At 33.7% G+C, this 16,695-nt stretch overlaps 1 protein-coding gene across 1 annotated transcript in view; it reads right to left on the minus strand.

The window, feature by feature from the left end:
- Positions 1 to 6,937: 6,937 nt before the first annotated feature.
- Ugt8 (UDP glycosyltransferase 8) overlaps positions 6,938 to 16,695 on the minus strand; it is a 53,237-nt gene continuing 43,479 nt past the window's right edge. Inside the window, exons 2-5 of the mRNA XM_076865033.1 lie at positions 15,063 to 15,205; positions 13,311 to 13,387; positions 10,302 to 10,521; positions 6,938 to 7,301 (exon numbers count right to left, since the gene is read on the minus strand). Of these exons, the coding sequence (XP_076721148.1) occupies positions 6,938 to 7,301; positions 10,302 to 10,521; positions 13,311 to 13,387; positions 15,063 to 15,205 (804 nt within the window). The remainder of the gene's footprint in view (positions 7,302 to 10,301; positions 10,522 to 13,310; positions 13,388 to 15,062; positions 15,206 to 16,695) is intronic.

The following is a 16,695-nucleotide window of genomic DNA, read 5'->3' on the forward strand; positions in this document are numbered from 1 at the left end:
GAGTTCACCTTCAAAATTTGAGTTGAAATATGCAAAGTATTTATTTCCATAGATCTCCAAATCTTTTTCTATGGTGCTGATAATAATGCAAATGGATATCTAACATACCATGAAATAAAGAGCCTTCTAGGAGAAGAGACACCAGAACAAGAACAATTGGAGCTGTTTGATGCTGATCACAACCGGATGTACTCCTATGCTGAACTAATAAGAGCATTTGGACTGACTGGTAAGAGGGTTCTAGGGCTGGAACATAGGTATGGTCTAGAACAATGTTCTGTGTTAGAGCCAAAACCCAACAACCCAGTTTTAAATTTTCCCTTTAAATATACTTAGTCTTCCTTTCTACTTGCTATAAGACTTTCAAAATGACACTCTTACACAGTGTAACATTAAAGCTTTAATATTATAAAGGGATAATGTAAGAATGAACTAGAAGGCTACTATTTATTTCGTAGAAATAAGAAGTTCGAGCAATATACATTGCAAGACATCTTAAATACCCTTTGAAACTGAACAGTTTCCTTCATTGCTTTTTTATCTGTTTAGTTTTCATATAATCTATCATGTGAATAATTTGAAAACATTTCCCATAAATATCTAAGAGTGGTTTCTCAATCAGTGATATGAGGAATGACAGACTAATACTAGAGCTGGCATCTGAAAGCTGGTAGAGTAATAGAACACACTTGGCATAAAATAGAATTCCATGTAGCCAAATGCTAATTTACTTTAAAATTGGAGAATGAAGCTGGGCACAGTGGCACACACCTGTAATCCCAACAACTCAGGAGGATTGCAAGTTTGAGGCCAGCCTCAGAAACTTAGTGAGGCCTCAAGCAATTTAGTGAGAACCTATCTCAAATTCAAATTAAAAAAAGAAAAAAGAACAATGAAAATGTATTAAATTGCTATTATTTCCCTCTGACTTAAGGAAACCCAAGCAAAGATGAGCTAAGTACTTCTATTTTGGCAGATGTGACTCTACCTACCCTTCCACTGATGTAACTACATTCTCAGGGATGGCATCCATGTATACTGAAAAGCGCATCACCAGAACATCCACTATGTAATAGGGCCCATATGCCTATACATGCCTGGACACTGCCAATATCTTACATTTGCCAATCCCTTTGACTGCTCTGGATACTACATTCAAGATCTTTAAAGGTCTCTGCTTGATCTTGCTCCTTCCTAAGATATATCAGAGGCATTCTGAGGTGGATTTTGATCTAAACATCTTATCTCTGCCTCCTTCCCAGGCAGACCCTGTATTTCTTATACCTTTCTTCTGCTACATGGAAGATGATTCTGCTGCCGTCCTAGGTTGAGATGTTTTTGAATGCCTACCACCTGTCCATCTGGGGCTTTTCTTTGACTCTATTAAGCAGCTGTCCACATTTCCAGCATGTTCTGTCAACATTGGGAATATGAACTATGCTAAATAAATGGAGTAACAGAATCAATGACTTACACATTTAACACATGCTAAAGGATCCTGTTAGTAACATCAACAATGTATGAGGCAGGCATCCACTGTGGACAAGCAGAGTTTTTCCTGGTACAAGTGAGCTGTGTAAGAATTTTACTTGACCAGTGGGAGGTAAAAAGAGGTACATGTGGCATGACAGTTTAGAGATCACTGAGCTATGCCCCAGAAAATTCACCCAGTGTCATATCCAGAGAGTCACACATCGAGTGCCCCAAGGGAACAAAATGAGCACTCACTGGTAGGGCTCTTTCAGTACCCACTAGAAGCACGGTCTGCACATTCATTGTTTTCAACGAACCTTACAACGTACGTGATATTCAATTGGCACAGATAACAGGTTTTAAAAACAAAATAAACAAACAAACAAAAAAAATGCAGGACATGTTCTCAGTTTAGCATTCTGTACTTTTGGATACTTGCGCTCCAGTGGTTTCCACATTCTGTTAATAACAAAATGCATTACTAAATAGACAGGCACAATCTACGCAACATAAATAGGAAATGGGAATCCAATTTAGTAAATGCCTAACAAAGATAAGAGAAAGCTTGGAAGCAGGACCATGGATGAGAGAACGGGTGGTGCAGAAAAGCAGAGGGACTTGAGTGAATTTCTCCATTGTCTTCATCCTTTTTGAGACCCCAGAAAGAGAAATTGTCATTATCAACTGAATTGATTATGAGAAATGTTATTTATACCTAGAATTTACATGTAGTTTAAATTTCTAAACCTAAAAATGTTTTTATTCTAGGATAAGTAAGAAGATGGAAGTACAAGAAGGAAGAATATATTCAAAGCAGTGGATTAAGTTTATTTTATATCATGTTCTTTCTATATTCTCTCATTTTGGCAAGATGTATTAGGAAAGGTACTTCTGACCAAGTTTCTAAAACTTGTTAGTTCTTTTGAATTTTCTTCAGTTTAAAATAGACAGCTTTTATTTTGTGAAACTCTTTAAAAATTCCATATTACTTCCAGTCTTCACTAAAAAAAAAACCAATATTTTTATTTTGAACTTTTAAAATAAATAATTTCTAAAAATACTACATACACATAAATATATATAAAATTTTATTGATATATATTTTCTCCCATTAATATAAATATCATTAGCATTTTTTTTTCTTTTTCCTTTTTGTTATTGGGGATCAAACCCAGGAGCGCTTAAACACGTAGCCACATACCCACCCATTTTTAGATTTTGAGACAGGGTCTCACCAAGTTGCTTAGGGCCTTGCTTAAACTGCTGGGGCTGGCTTTGAACTTGTGCTTAGTCTCCTGTGCAGGAATTACAGGTGTGTGCCACTATGCCCAGCAGCATTTGCTTTTTCTGATGAAACTTAACTAATTGCCAATGTTGGTATTTTTAAGCATTCATGCCCTGTCACATTCATAAGTTGAATCTATGCTATAGCCAGAAGGCAGACTTGGGCTTGAAAGCAGAACTGATGATTTTTAAGCTATTCATCACCAGTTCCTTTGGTTTGTGAATAAAATGCATAGGCCACTTCAAGATATCACAGCACACGCACACATATCATTGCTAATGTGAAATTTAATGTTACATGAAATTTACCAACGTATGTATATTCGAAAGTTTCCATTTTCAGCTCCAAGTAAAGAATATTCATGAATCTCCTTCAGAGTTCTAACAGGGTGATTAAACCAGAATTGTCATGAACATATGAAATTCACCTTTTCAACATATTATACTTTAATGTAGTTCTGTTCTAAGTACAAGAGTAACAGATCTCTCATTTTAAAAATTAAATCTATGTGAATGAAGTATATTGATAACAAAACTTTTCTTGGTTGCTTGTTTTTTTAATTTAATTTCGATCTAAATGGAAATCTGATCTTGAACATTAGGACTAAGGAATCTGATTTTAGGAGAAATGATCTCTTGAAGTATGGATGACTCTATAGATTCAGTGAAACTCAAATTAGTCCCTCTCTCTGAAGTAGGGAATTATCACTTATTACACAAGATAGGATTACTGAAAAAGCTTAAATTAACTGTGGGAAGTAGCACAGGAATATAATACTTCTAATTCTATAAAATTCAGTGAGAAATTCATGTTTTACTGGTTAATACATAAAAGCACTTTGTAATACCTGAGATATTGTATTACCTGAGATTAATGTTGGTGTTGGACTTCTTTGATAGACAGACATTTTAGCCATCATATTTGAATAACAGTATTTTACATGGAGTTCAGATTTTTCACTCTGAATTCTGATTATACTCTATTGAAAAAAAATCTGGACTTACCACACCACCTATGCAGAGTGTCAGAAATTTTGCAGATTATTATAAGAATTATCTCTTAAATTATGTCTTAATTACCCCAAAGAAAGAGTAGGAATGATACAATTATTGCATGCCTCTTGATTTCCCTATTTTAAAAACTAAGATTATCATTATTTATGTCACTCATCCCCTGGTATAATCACCCCTAATTCAGGAATACAAACACCCAAGTGATTTGGGACCTGTGATGCTTTGCAGGATTTATAGGAAAATGAAAACATGAGTATTTTAATTGTGTGAACTTCTAAGCACGTTTTATTAAAATTTGTCAGAAAAATTATTTTGCTATCTGCCAAAAATATGAATAGCATTTTTTGCAGGAAATATATGTCTTTAAAAGCTAGTTAAAACTCGTACCATCTCAGAAGCAGGACAAGATGTTCTCTAACACATTTAGAGAGGTTTCAACAACAGAATTCCTATGATTCTCAAACTTCATTATATAAGATTTAAAAATTCTCCATTTCAAGTTGTTTTTGATTATACCAAAAGGAAACAGACATTCTCAAATGTGATTTTACATTTACAAACTAGCTGAATTACTTAGCAGCAAGAATAAAAATGAATTAATTGTACTTTTTCAATAAAAGAGATCACTGGATTATCACTTGAAGTCATTCTTCAAATTAGTTGGGTCGTTTTGAAACATTTTCTCTTCAGAGTGAAGACATAGAATTTTAGTTGTATTTTGGGATTTGGTAAGTAGCTGAGTTTTGGAGAGTTTCTAGCTTTCTCCAACCTCAATCATAAATCAATGCTTTAACCCAAACATTAGCTTTTTCCTACCCCTGTGCTTATGTGGTGGAATACTAGAAGTTAAGCTCTAGAGGCAAAGTGTCTTAATTCTCATTTGTGTTGAACATCATAGTCAGCTATGGAGATATTTAAAAAGCTGCAAAAAATCTTTCTAAAAAATAAATGAATAAATCCCTTCTTGAAAATTTTACTTTATTAGAGAATTTAACCCAAGTGTGGAAAATTTAAAATCACTCTCTCTATGAAAACTGTCTAACAATAAGCTTCCTAAGAAAAAATAAAAATAACAATGATCAGTAAATACCTACACTTAACATTCTTAAATCTGGAATAGAATTTTAATATCCATGTTGATGTACTTTGTCAGGTAAATCCCTCTGTTTAATAAAAATACATTCTCACATTTAATACACTGTTTTCACACCCACATACACATACAAAAATTGGGAGACCTGTCTTAGATACATGTTTATAATGAATGTACATAATATTGTGAAATAAAATCTGAATAAAAATTTTATTCCAACAACATTTCTCTATTTTAAATCATGTTTATTGTTTAAGTTTTTATCACAGTGGAGATTAAGTTATAATCATCCAGTCAGTGCCTATTAACTTCATCAAATTCCAAGAAAGTAAAATCAACTCATTCATACACTCTAAGCCCTGTTACCATCCCACCATTCATTGCCTGTGTATTCTTTTGTGCCTTTTAACGGCAACATTATTATAAGATTGTGAAAAGGTATAATAGGCTTATATGTGTAATACCATTTCTTCAAGTATTCAGAGAGCAGTACGTTTGTCTGTATTGTACATTAGAAAACTACTTGTGACATTATTTCTAAGTACGGGAAAGTGGCTCCTGGTGGGAGTGTAATGAAGTTGTATGTCATAGTGTATGACAAGGATTTACAGCATTCTAGAATTTTCATAACTCTTCTGTTAGTGAATGACATTAGGTAAATGTTGCATTTTTCAGATGTCAGTCATAGGATTTCAAACTACAAATAAATAAAGCATACACTCAACAGGTGTAGTGCAAATACTAAGTAAACAGAATGACATGGAAAAAATAATAGTAAATGGTCCAGCAGGGAGGTCCTGATTTTATGATGTCTGTGACTTGCATCCCTGTTCTACATGAATACTGTCACTATTCCATGTCAGTCACAATGACTGGAAAAAGGCTGCCAAAGTGAGGCTGAAGGACCAAGGAGGGAAAGAAGAACTTATCTTTACAAACAAGTGGCTCTATTTCTGTCACCTCTGTATGCCAGCAAATTCTACAACTTCTGCAGACAAAGCAGGTACCAATAATGAGAACCGTTTAATGTTCTGTTTAAAAGAAATAACTGTTGGCACCTATGTACAAGAGAGTGTGGCCCAGAAAAATAAAAGGGATAAAGATGATGTTTCAAAATTAGAACTTTGGGTTTGTAACATCTAAATATTCAAAACTTACATCACAGAAAAGCCATCAGTCACATAAACATTCAAGCAATGGCCTTATTTTAAAATGCCATATACGCAATAATCTCTAGTATTCTGAACAAAAGTCAGAGTTTGCTGCTTTGTCTTCATTATGCATTGAACAAAATGTTACTTGTTAAAATAAAAATAGGAAAAATATAATAAAATTCTTCCAGAGGAAAATTATTAGTAGGGGGAAAATGTGACAACTAATTTATACATTTTTTAATTACACGTTTTCCCCCAGAAGGGTCCATAGTTGGTAAGAAAAGGAAAACAAAACAAAACAAAAAAAGGAAACAAAAAGGACAAAAAACTGTGCCATTTATCTTTTCATTTACTTCCTCTGTATTCAGTTTTGAGTGTTCTCTGATGTAGTGTTCTGAGTTCACACGTCAATGCTACAGGAAAAGCTACAAGAGAGACATCTGGATCCTGACTGTCTTATTACTTCATTCATGAATGTGTTGTACCCTCAACAAATGTAGCAAGCAGCCAGATAAAATTCTCTGAATTAGGACAGGGACATACATACACACACACATACACACACACACACACCCCTCTTAGTAAGAGAAAAGAAACCATTCTTTATCTGTGACACACACATATCAACATTTAAAACTAAGGTCTGATACAGTCACTTAATTAATTTAAATAATTAAGGCTTCTAAAAGGTTCAGTGCCAAAACTTTCTGCATCAGTATTTGAACCAAATACATTTTCGCATTTTTAGGTTTGTGCTTTGTACAGCCATCTTAATTCCACAGAAATTCATTAGTAATATCTGATAAGGAAGTGTTAGAATTGTTTGCTGACATTTTACTTTTAGTAGCTGTTAAACTAATTTCTAGCAATAAAAATTCAATGACTGAACAGATTTGTTTCCATCACCTGAGCTGCTGGCTCATTTCACCTTCTTTTCATGTTTAATATGACCATTTCTTTTGTATTTGCCATTGAGGAGTCCATTGTGGTAATGTCCATTAACAGTGCTATGCTTATTTTTAGGCCACAGACTGGTGATTTTTCTGTAGGTAAATTTGGTCACCCAGGACAAGAGGAAGTAAAACAAGGCAGCACCAAGCAAAAGCACAAAGGCAATATCCAGTAAAAAATACTGACAGAAAGAAATTTGATGGACAGCGGCACGTAGGTGATGGGCTCCATTGTGACGAAGAATGTAATCTATCCAGTAGACAGTCCGATTGACAGGGTGACCTGGTTGATCCTTGTGAATTTCTGAAAGCTTCTGAGCCCTCCGACGGTAGCTGTGGAGTGGGTTAAAAATGCAGAATAATTACGTATATTGAAGGTTCTGTATTTATGGATCTCTCAAATTAAAAATGGGGGAAATAATGAAATTACTATCCTTCAGTGGGTACTTCGTATGTTCCAGGCACTGAATAAGTACTTTAAACACATTATCTTATGCTAACCTGATAAAATACATTTAAACTGGTGAGGCAAATGAAAACCACACACAAAGTAACCTGAATAGGACTATAAACTTGAGATTCCCGTTCAAGTTTTTCTGACTCCTAACCCTATGCTCTTTCCACATTAGAGGCTTTTAATTACTACTAATCAATCAGTGGGTCTGAACCAGCAAGGGCAATATTTACTAGATTCTAAAAGTAAAGGACAGGAAAAAAAATGCAGAACTTGTTGCATCAATTTTTAAGCAATGACTTTCTTTTTTTCTTTAAAGCAATACTGAATGATACTATAAGAATATTATTAAACATATAAAAAGGTTGAAAAATACTACTAATTGCAAAGTCACATATGTATATGTGTGAATATATGTGAGCATGTATGTATGTTTAAAGAAAACACTCTCAAAAGAGTTAATTTTAAAAACAAGCTACAATGGTAAATATAAATATATTTTATATTAATTTAAAAATATGTAACTGCAATAAAATGCATTTCATTCTAATTTAAAAATATCTGAACACAATAAAGTGCATTTTATTTTAACTTAAAAATATGTAAATAAATAGTGACAATCAATGACAAATGGCCAGAGTCCCTTTGTATATGGATCCCTGATTAAAGTTGATATTGTTTTGACATAAGAAATAAAAATTCTGCCTAGAGAGATTAAGAATATATATAATAGAGTATATGGTTCAAGTTGTGCTTTACAGAGAAACAAAAATTTGTACATACATGAAGACCTGATAGGTCAAGAGAAGAGTATGAACTAAATCATAAAGGTGGGAGGCAAGAATATGGCCAAAGTCATTTGGAAAAGGGCATCTAGTACTAGGGATGTTCAGTTGAGTTAGACTTGCTTAACAGTAATCATAATGACAAAATATGTAGCTTAATATGAAAAAAATTCAAAAATGTATTCCAATAAGAATATGAAGATTGCAAAATTAAAACAAAAAACAAAAAAAGCAAATACTGTGATTAAAATGGTCATTCAAGCCAGCATTGAACTATTCCAAGGAATATCTTCGATAAGGCCCTTTGGGAAAAAGGAATTACCTTGTAATTACAGCTCATTACTTTACAAAGTATGTCTTCCGTTAAAAGATGGCCACAGATTAAAGATGCAATTTTAATAGTGATTAACTCCCACCTTTCTTTATAACTTGCCTTAAAATAATAAAAATCACCAGATTCAAAACAAACAAACAAAAATCCCTCAAAACAAGAGAAGCAATGAGTTCATTAAATAAACCCTAAAGACTAGTTAGGGAAGAAGTAAAATATATAATGTCATTTAAATATGATATGCTATAATATCACTTAATTATAAGTAAAAGAAATAAGAAATACTTCTTCAGCAATATTGGTTACTTGGTTTAAAGTAGAATACCTTGGATATGATATTGGTGAAGACCTCTCAATAATTATTGCACATTAAATGTGGTACATGGTCATGTATTTGAAAACAAGAAAGATAATGAATTCAGTTTATATAACGACTTTTAGCAAAGGAAAATACTTTATAAATTATTGTTATTTTATACAGTAAGATATGTTCAAAATATTTCAGTTAAATATTTAAAAACTTCAAGTTATATGCAATTAACTCATTATTTATTAATATGCATACTTTTCTTGGAATGATACAAATGTATTCACTATACAAAATTTAAAATTCTAAAATTGAGCTTCTATGCATACTTTGATATTTTGTAACTATTGTTTAATTTTAATGTGACCTGAGATTAAATCCAGCTTTCTCTGTGATTCATCCTGGCTAATACCTCACAGAACACAGCAGGACTGATTTTGGGTTATAGCTTTAGTGGTAGAGCCACACAAAATTCAACAAAACAAAACAAAACAACCCACTGGACTATTCTAAATTACTGAACTTTTTGTTCTTCTCTTTATAATCTAGTATCAGTAATAACTGCCCCATCCAAAACACTCTTAACTTTTGAGCTTCATTTAAAAATTTACATAGAATATAGACACATTTTTTCCATAAGAACATTATGTTTTGAAATTCATTAGACCATAAGAAGAAAAGTACAGGTTATAGAAGACGAATATACTCTGGATCATAAAACATATTGCTCAAATGCCAGAGCAGTGATTAAGACACTGGGTATTTTAAGGGGTCAGAGCCTAAGGGACACCTCTGAGCCCACATGAAGGCTGCATAATGAATCCCAGTCAAATCCAGAATTTTCTATGCAAGTTGCATCACTTTATATGGAGTAATACTTCTTACAGTTGGTATTCCTTAGAATATGGCAAGGCTTCTCATCTCAAAGTTAAGCCCTGGTTATGAACAGAAAAAGTTACACTCTTCAAGTCTAATGTTATTTGAAATATATGATAAATTCAATATCATTACAATGGGGAAAACTGCTCCTTTGTTTTCAAACTGCACAGGCCATTCTCCACCCTCTGAGACTCATTTGCAAAACTCAGGGCACAATGAAAATTTAAAAAAGAAAAAAAAATTGTGATTCATCATTTACAAAGTAAATAAACCTGAGCATTTCAACAATATCTAGTACTACAGAAAGCCAGCAGCAGCAGGCTGATGTTGTAGTTACAAAAAGTTCTGGCCTCAGAATCCAACAGTCCTGGCTTCAAATTTCTACTCTAATAGCTGTGTGACTGGGCAATGACTGAAGCTCTCTGAGTTTCAAGTGCTTCATTTCTACCATGTAGATGATGAAAACTATGATATATTTAGGATTATAAGCTTTACACTGAAATAAAAGACACAACATTTGACGCACTGTAGGGTGGGGTGTGTGTGAAATCTACTTTAATATTAATTGAAACCTTACCTGGGGTTATTGATAACTTTCACCAATGCTTCATAAAGCTCTCCTTCAGTAACTGTCTTCCACTCTAGCAATATTCCCATGCCTTTTGCCTGTACCCGGGTCATAGTGTCATAATGGTCTCCAAAAAGTGGGATGCCCACTACAGGCACACCATGATACATAGTTTCAAAAATACTGTTCAAACCACCATGGCTCAGGAAGGCTTTAATATTTGAATGCCCTAAAGAATTGAAAAAAAAAAAAAACCTTAAATTATCACTCTAGATGTTTCCAGAAAGTTCTTAAACAGCAATACTACAGTAAATATACATTTAAGATATAAGATTTTCAAAGGCATAATTTAACTGATTCCTGTCTTTAGCAATGAAAACGTTTGCTCTTAACAAAATTACCTGGTTTGTATACATCAATCAAAAGCCATTTTTTAGGTAACTGAAATGTATATCTTTAAGCATTAAAATACAGTACAACTTTCAAACACTGACAACATATGCCTAGAAACACAAATTTCAATGGCCAAGAAAGAATAGGAAGCCAATGAAAGGAGAAATGCCAAATGATATCAAGGTACAACCACATTCTACTAAAAATAGGGATTTCCTTTTTGGCTACTCAAGCATTTATCTATATTAAAGTCAAACACACAGTTTAAAAAAAAATGTAAGGCTGCATTCCAGAAGTCAATTAATTATTTAGTGCTTATCCATGAAAGAACACTGTACAATAATCACCATTTATAACACTCAAGTTCTCCCAGAATCCATGTTTTATAGTACTTGTTTATATACCTAAAGTGTAAAATTGAACCAAGCAGAGGAGGATATTTGTACAAAACCAGTACTAAGAGATGCAACATCATCATGTAACATCTAGTTGTCTTGGGAATACAAGAGATGACTTCTCAAAAATTTGAGTGAGATACTTCAAAACCCAGATTTGTTCTCATATATTAAATAGCCTACATATCATAAAAGGGACCAAAAACTTTCAAAAGAAGTTTATAAAAAATAAACTCCACACTTTGGAAATCTGTTGTTGGCAAAAAAAAAAAAAAAAAAAGAAAGAAAGAAAAAATTGCAGCATACAGAAATATCTTTTAGATATATACACAGCATTCAAAGTAGACTGTGTTTGTGCACCTCAGCCTTAATGGGCTCCCAGAATATTGCCGCCCTAAGTCAAATGGAGTTTGGTCAGGCAGTGTCTATCCCTTACTTGCAAAAATGGCTTCTTATACTGTTAGGCTCAACTAAAGGATCCACAGAAATCCACAGAAGTAGTTTTCAAACTTTCTTTTTAGCAGCAGAACCCTATCTTTGACAAAACAATACCACCAAACCTAGCAGCGAAAAATAAAGCAGAATTGGTGTGCAGAAAGGAGGGGAATATTAAGAGGTAACAGGAGGGGAAAGATACTGATTTGGTTCCTACTTCTCACTCTGGAAGAATCTTCTGATCATAGTTAGAATCCATCAAAGAACATGCAAAGATCATGCCTAGAGTGAAAAGGGGCATTTATCTTAGAGAAGTCAGGGAGATGACTGGAGGACCAGAGAAGACATGGATGCTGGGAGGCCTCCAGGCCTGGGCCATTGAATAGTTACACCTTGCTGTAGGTCACACGTGAAAGAAGTTTAGATGTTACTGATAATAGTGTCACACTTGCTCTGAGACAGCTGATTGTCAAGTTATTTAACTTTCTGGCTTTCTATGGAATTTGAGGTCACAGTAGTAAACACAAAAGGAAAAAAGGAAAAAAAAATGCAAGTATTTCTTACAAGAAAAAAATGACTTATGTTTGTGTCTCAATTTCACCATTTACAGGATATTTTAATGAAGTAGATAAAAAGAACTACATGTATAAAACTCTTTTAATAGTTACAAATTCATATTGCTGGTTTTTAAGAGGATTACTGTGTGGCTTTTAGAAACTTTGTATTAAAAGCTTACTTTTAAGAGTATAATTTAAAATTAAATCCACTTTTATATAATGTTAGGTGTTACCATTCTTAAGTAAATGGTGGCTAATATTGTGAACACTAGTAACTTTTTCTTTATGATTTTCTTTATATATATGTTAAGCCTTAATATAATATAATATTTTCCTAGAAACTTAATAACACTTTTACTATCTGTGCTTATTAAACATAGAATTAAATTATTTAGATTCATATATACCTCAAAGATATGAATAAAATTATTATATTTTAATTTTGAGTTGAGGATCAGAAGCCCAAGAAATAAATAAAACAAAAAAACAAAGTGTTTTACAATGAATCCCACTTTCATGTATAACTATGCCCGTTAAAAAAATAAATAAATGGAAAGGAAACTAGTAGAATAGAGGAAGGGGATTGGGGGAGAAAGGAGATGAGGGAAAGGGTGAGTAATGGGGAAATAAATTAAGCAAACTGTGTTGTATGCAAGTACAAATATGTCACAATTAACCTCCACTATTATGTACAACTATAATGCACCAATAAAAACACTTAAAAATAAAGTGTTTCCAAAATGCCTACTGATTTAAGAAGAAATTCAGACTGATGACCCAATACTGAAATTAAAACAAATCTATTTCTCTAGCTTTCTGCTTCTTTTTGGTTTCACACAAATGAATAATTTTTTAATTTCTCTGAGTTAACAGAGACATCTATAATAAAACTGTAACACCAGTTTGTATTATTTTCATTAGTTTAATTTTACTACTTTTATCTGGCTATCCAAATCAGGTATAGCTTCATTCACTGGTAATTTATGTAGCTTATGAAGTATATTTTCCAGACAATTAAAATTGATGACTGGTCTAAAATTTTAAATTAAAGACCATAGTGATTACATTTCACGTATCATTTTCCAATAAAGGTTTGAAATGTTGGTCTGAAATTTAAGAATTGAGAGACTGGATAAAAACATAATGACTTCATCATAAACTATACGTGTATTTTACAAATTGCTTAAGCATAAAAATTAAACTCTTAACATCCAAGTAAGTACCCACATGTCACTCACCAAGCAGGTCGTTTTGCGGTAACCACTCTATTAGTTTTGTGTTGTTTCCTAGATTCTTTGGTTTAGTTCCAGAAAACCTAAAATGTATACCAGACAATGAATCTCTCAAAAATCAAACCTTACTCATGGTACAGTGTCTCTGGTTAAACTTTAAAGTAAATGTTTCATGATTATTTGTTGATATTTTTATGAATGAAATCATCCAACAGCATCAACAAAAAATTGATTAAGTTTCTTTTTTAACATCTTTCACTGATTGAGGGACAGGTAAGAAATAATTTGGTTCTATAAAGATCTATTTTCCATTGGCTTTTCTCACCTATGTACAGAGATGGTGGGGGAAAACCAACCAAATGATCCTTTACTAGAAGTCATTCCACACTAGTTAGTACTCAGAAGCTGAAAAAAGGAAGAATCACCAGGGGTAGTCACCAGCTCTCATCCTGGACACCCTGAGCCCAAGGGGAAAGGGGCAGGAACTGGAAGAAAGCATAAAGCGCCCCAGGGAAAGGAGGTCTGGAGACCAAAGAATATTAGTAGGCTGTTCCTAATCTGATTTTTTTTTAAAGATAAATCATAAAGGTGCTTAATAACCAGAAAAAAGACAAGAGTCTGAAAAGAACAGGTAAAACTATCCTAAATAAAGAGGCAGCAAGTTTTCTGGGTGAAAACTAATAGAATAAACAATGGTACTGGAATCTGAAAGGAAAAGTTCTGAATAGTTAGAATACAACATGTGTCCATCTCATAGCTCAGCCAGGAGAAGCTGGAAGTCATTCCTACAGAGTTATTATCAATCAAAGGGGAAACCTACATGACTCAGAGTATTTGGAATGACTTGAGACACTTTCTTCTAATTGTGGTTGAAACCATGGGATAGACCATGTTCATTACTATATCTCTATAACCCCACAGCAGTGGCACATCCTAAATAAATATGTGCCAAATAAAGTGTTCAAGTCTGATTTTTAAACATCAGGTTGGGAATTCCAGAGACAGATACCTGTTATCAGGGCCTGCACAAGAAGCTGGAGTTGATCTAGGGGGTTATCTTTTTGTTGTTGTTGTTTATTGAACCCAAGGACACTTAAACACTGAGCCACATCCCTAGCCCATTTTTAAAATTTTATTTAGAGACAGGATCTCACCAAGTTGCTGAGGCTGGCTTTGGTTTGTGATCCTCCTGCCTCAGCCTCCCAATCTGCTGCATTACAGGCGTGTGCCACATCTGATGGTTTGCAGTTCTATCTTAACCAGTATTAACTAGTAAGTTCCTGAGTCTTTAGAGGCCTGGTCTCTTGGATTAAGAAATCAAAAGCATCTATAAAGTGGGAGCCCAAAGGAGTCCAAAAGTCCCTGAAATATTTTATCTATTTAATCAATCATTCTTTTCTGCCTCATTTCAAAACTGATTTGAAGGAGTACATACAGGTATACATGACTAAATTTTAAAATATCATAGAAGAGTAATCGAGGGTAGAAATCTAAGAGAGACATACAAATTAATCTAACCCTCCATAAATCATTACAAATCATATAGGGTAAAACATTATAGACCAGAGGTCTCTTTGTCTATAATAGTCTTATGAATTAATTCTTAAATTTCAATAACCAAGAAACAAAATGAAAACTCAGGAGTTTTCTACTAATCTTGCCAGTGAATCAAATGTAATATGTTTTATGGGATCTGCAGGCCAAATAAGTGGGTACTGAAAATCAACAGCAAAGAAAGAAAATGAATCATTACCTTACCTCCAAATCACTTTTTGAGGCAATCTTCCCAGAGCTCCTGCCAGTTTGTTAGCAATGTCTTCTGACAAATACTTGACACCAGCTCCAAAAGACACCAGGACAAAGCCATGTTCATTAGCACCATTTACCCACCTTTGGAGATCCTGTAAATCAAAACAGGACAGTTAGTTTTATGAAGACCAGTATCATTCTCAGTCAGGGTCATCAATACTTCGGTTTAGAAAAGAGGAAGGTAAAATATATCTTGGAGAAAAGACAGCCTTTTTAACAAATGGTGCTAGGAAAACTCAATAGACTTACATAGAAAAATGAATTTAGATCCCTCTATTTCACCCTGCACAAGACTCAAATTGAAAAGGATCAAAGATTTAGGAAATAGAGCAGAAACTGCACAACTAGTAGAAGATAACATAAGGTCAACACTGCATCATATAGGTACTGATACTGACTTCCTTAACAAGACCCCTAAAGTGTAAGAAACAAAACCAATGATCAATAATGGGATGCCATCAAACTAAAAAGCTTCTGCACAACAAAGGAAGTAATTAAGAGCATGAAGAAAGAGCCTACAGAATGGGAAAAAATCTTGACCAGTTACTTCTCCAATAGGGGATTAATATCCAGAATACATAAAGAACTCAAACCACTTAACACCAAATAAATAAATAAATAGCACAACCAATAACTGGGCAAAAGAACTAAACAGAAACCCCTCAAAGAAAAAAAAAACACAAATGGTCAACAACTATATAAAAAAATATTCAACCTCTCTAGCAATCAGGGAAATGCAAATCAAAATACACTAAGATTTCATCTCATTCCGGTCAAATGGCAATGATCAAGAAAAGGAATAACAGAAATATTAGTCAGTTTGTGGGGGGAAAAGGAACACTAATACATTTTTGTTGAGATTGCAGTCTAATACGACCACTCTGGAAAGTGGTATGGAGATTCCTCAAAAAACTAGTAATGGGAGCTGGGGTTAGGGCTCAGTGGTAAAGAGCTTGCCTAGCGTGTGTGAAGCACTGAGTTCGATTCTCAGCACCACATGGAAATAAATTAATAAAATAAAGGTCCATCAACAACTAAAAGTATATGTAAAACATATTTAAAAATAACTAGGAATGGCACCACCATATGACACAGATATGGCATATATCCAAAAGTCTATTCAGCATTCTATAGGAACACAGCCACACTAATATTTGTAGCAGCACAGTTCACAATAGCTAAATTATGGTATCAACCTAGATGCCTGTCAGTAGATGAATGGATTGAGAAACTGTGATACATACACACACACACACACACACACACACACACATGCACACACACACAATGGAGTTTTACTCAGCCATAAAAAAGAATGAAATTATGGCATTTGCCAGTAAGTAGATGGAAATGGAGAACGGATTTTATGCTAAGTGAAATTAATCAAACTGAGAAATTAGAAAAAACTGTTTTCTCTGACATACAGCAGCTAGAGTGAAATAAGGAAAGTGGGAGGGAAGGATAAGATTACATAAAGAACAAATCAAATACAAATTAATAGATGAGCAAAAGGAAGTCTAGTAGAGTAGAGAAAGGAGAATGGGAGGGGGAGGGAAGACAGGAGAGAAAGAGAGGGGGAAAG

This window comes from Callospermophilus lateralis, chromosome 8 (genome assembly GCF_048772815.1).
Source record: "Callospermophilus lateralis isolate mCalLat2 chromosome 8, mCalLat2.hap1, whole genome shotgun sequence".
Lineage (NCBI taxonomy): Eukaryota > Metazoa > Chordata > Mammalia > Rodentia > Sciuridae > Callospermophilus > Callospermophilus lateralis.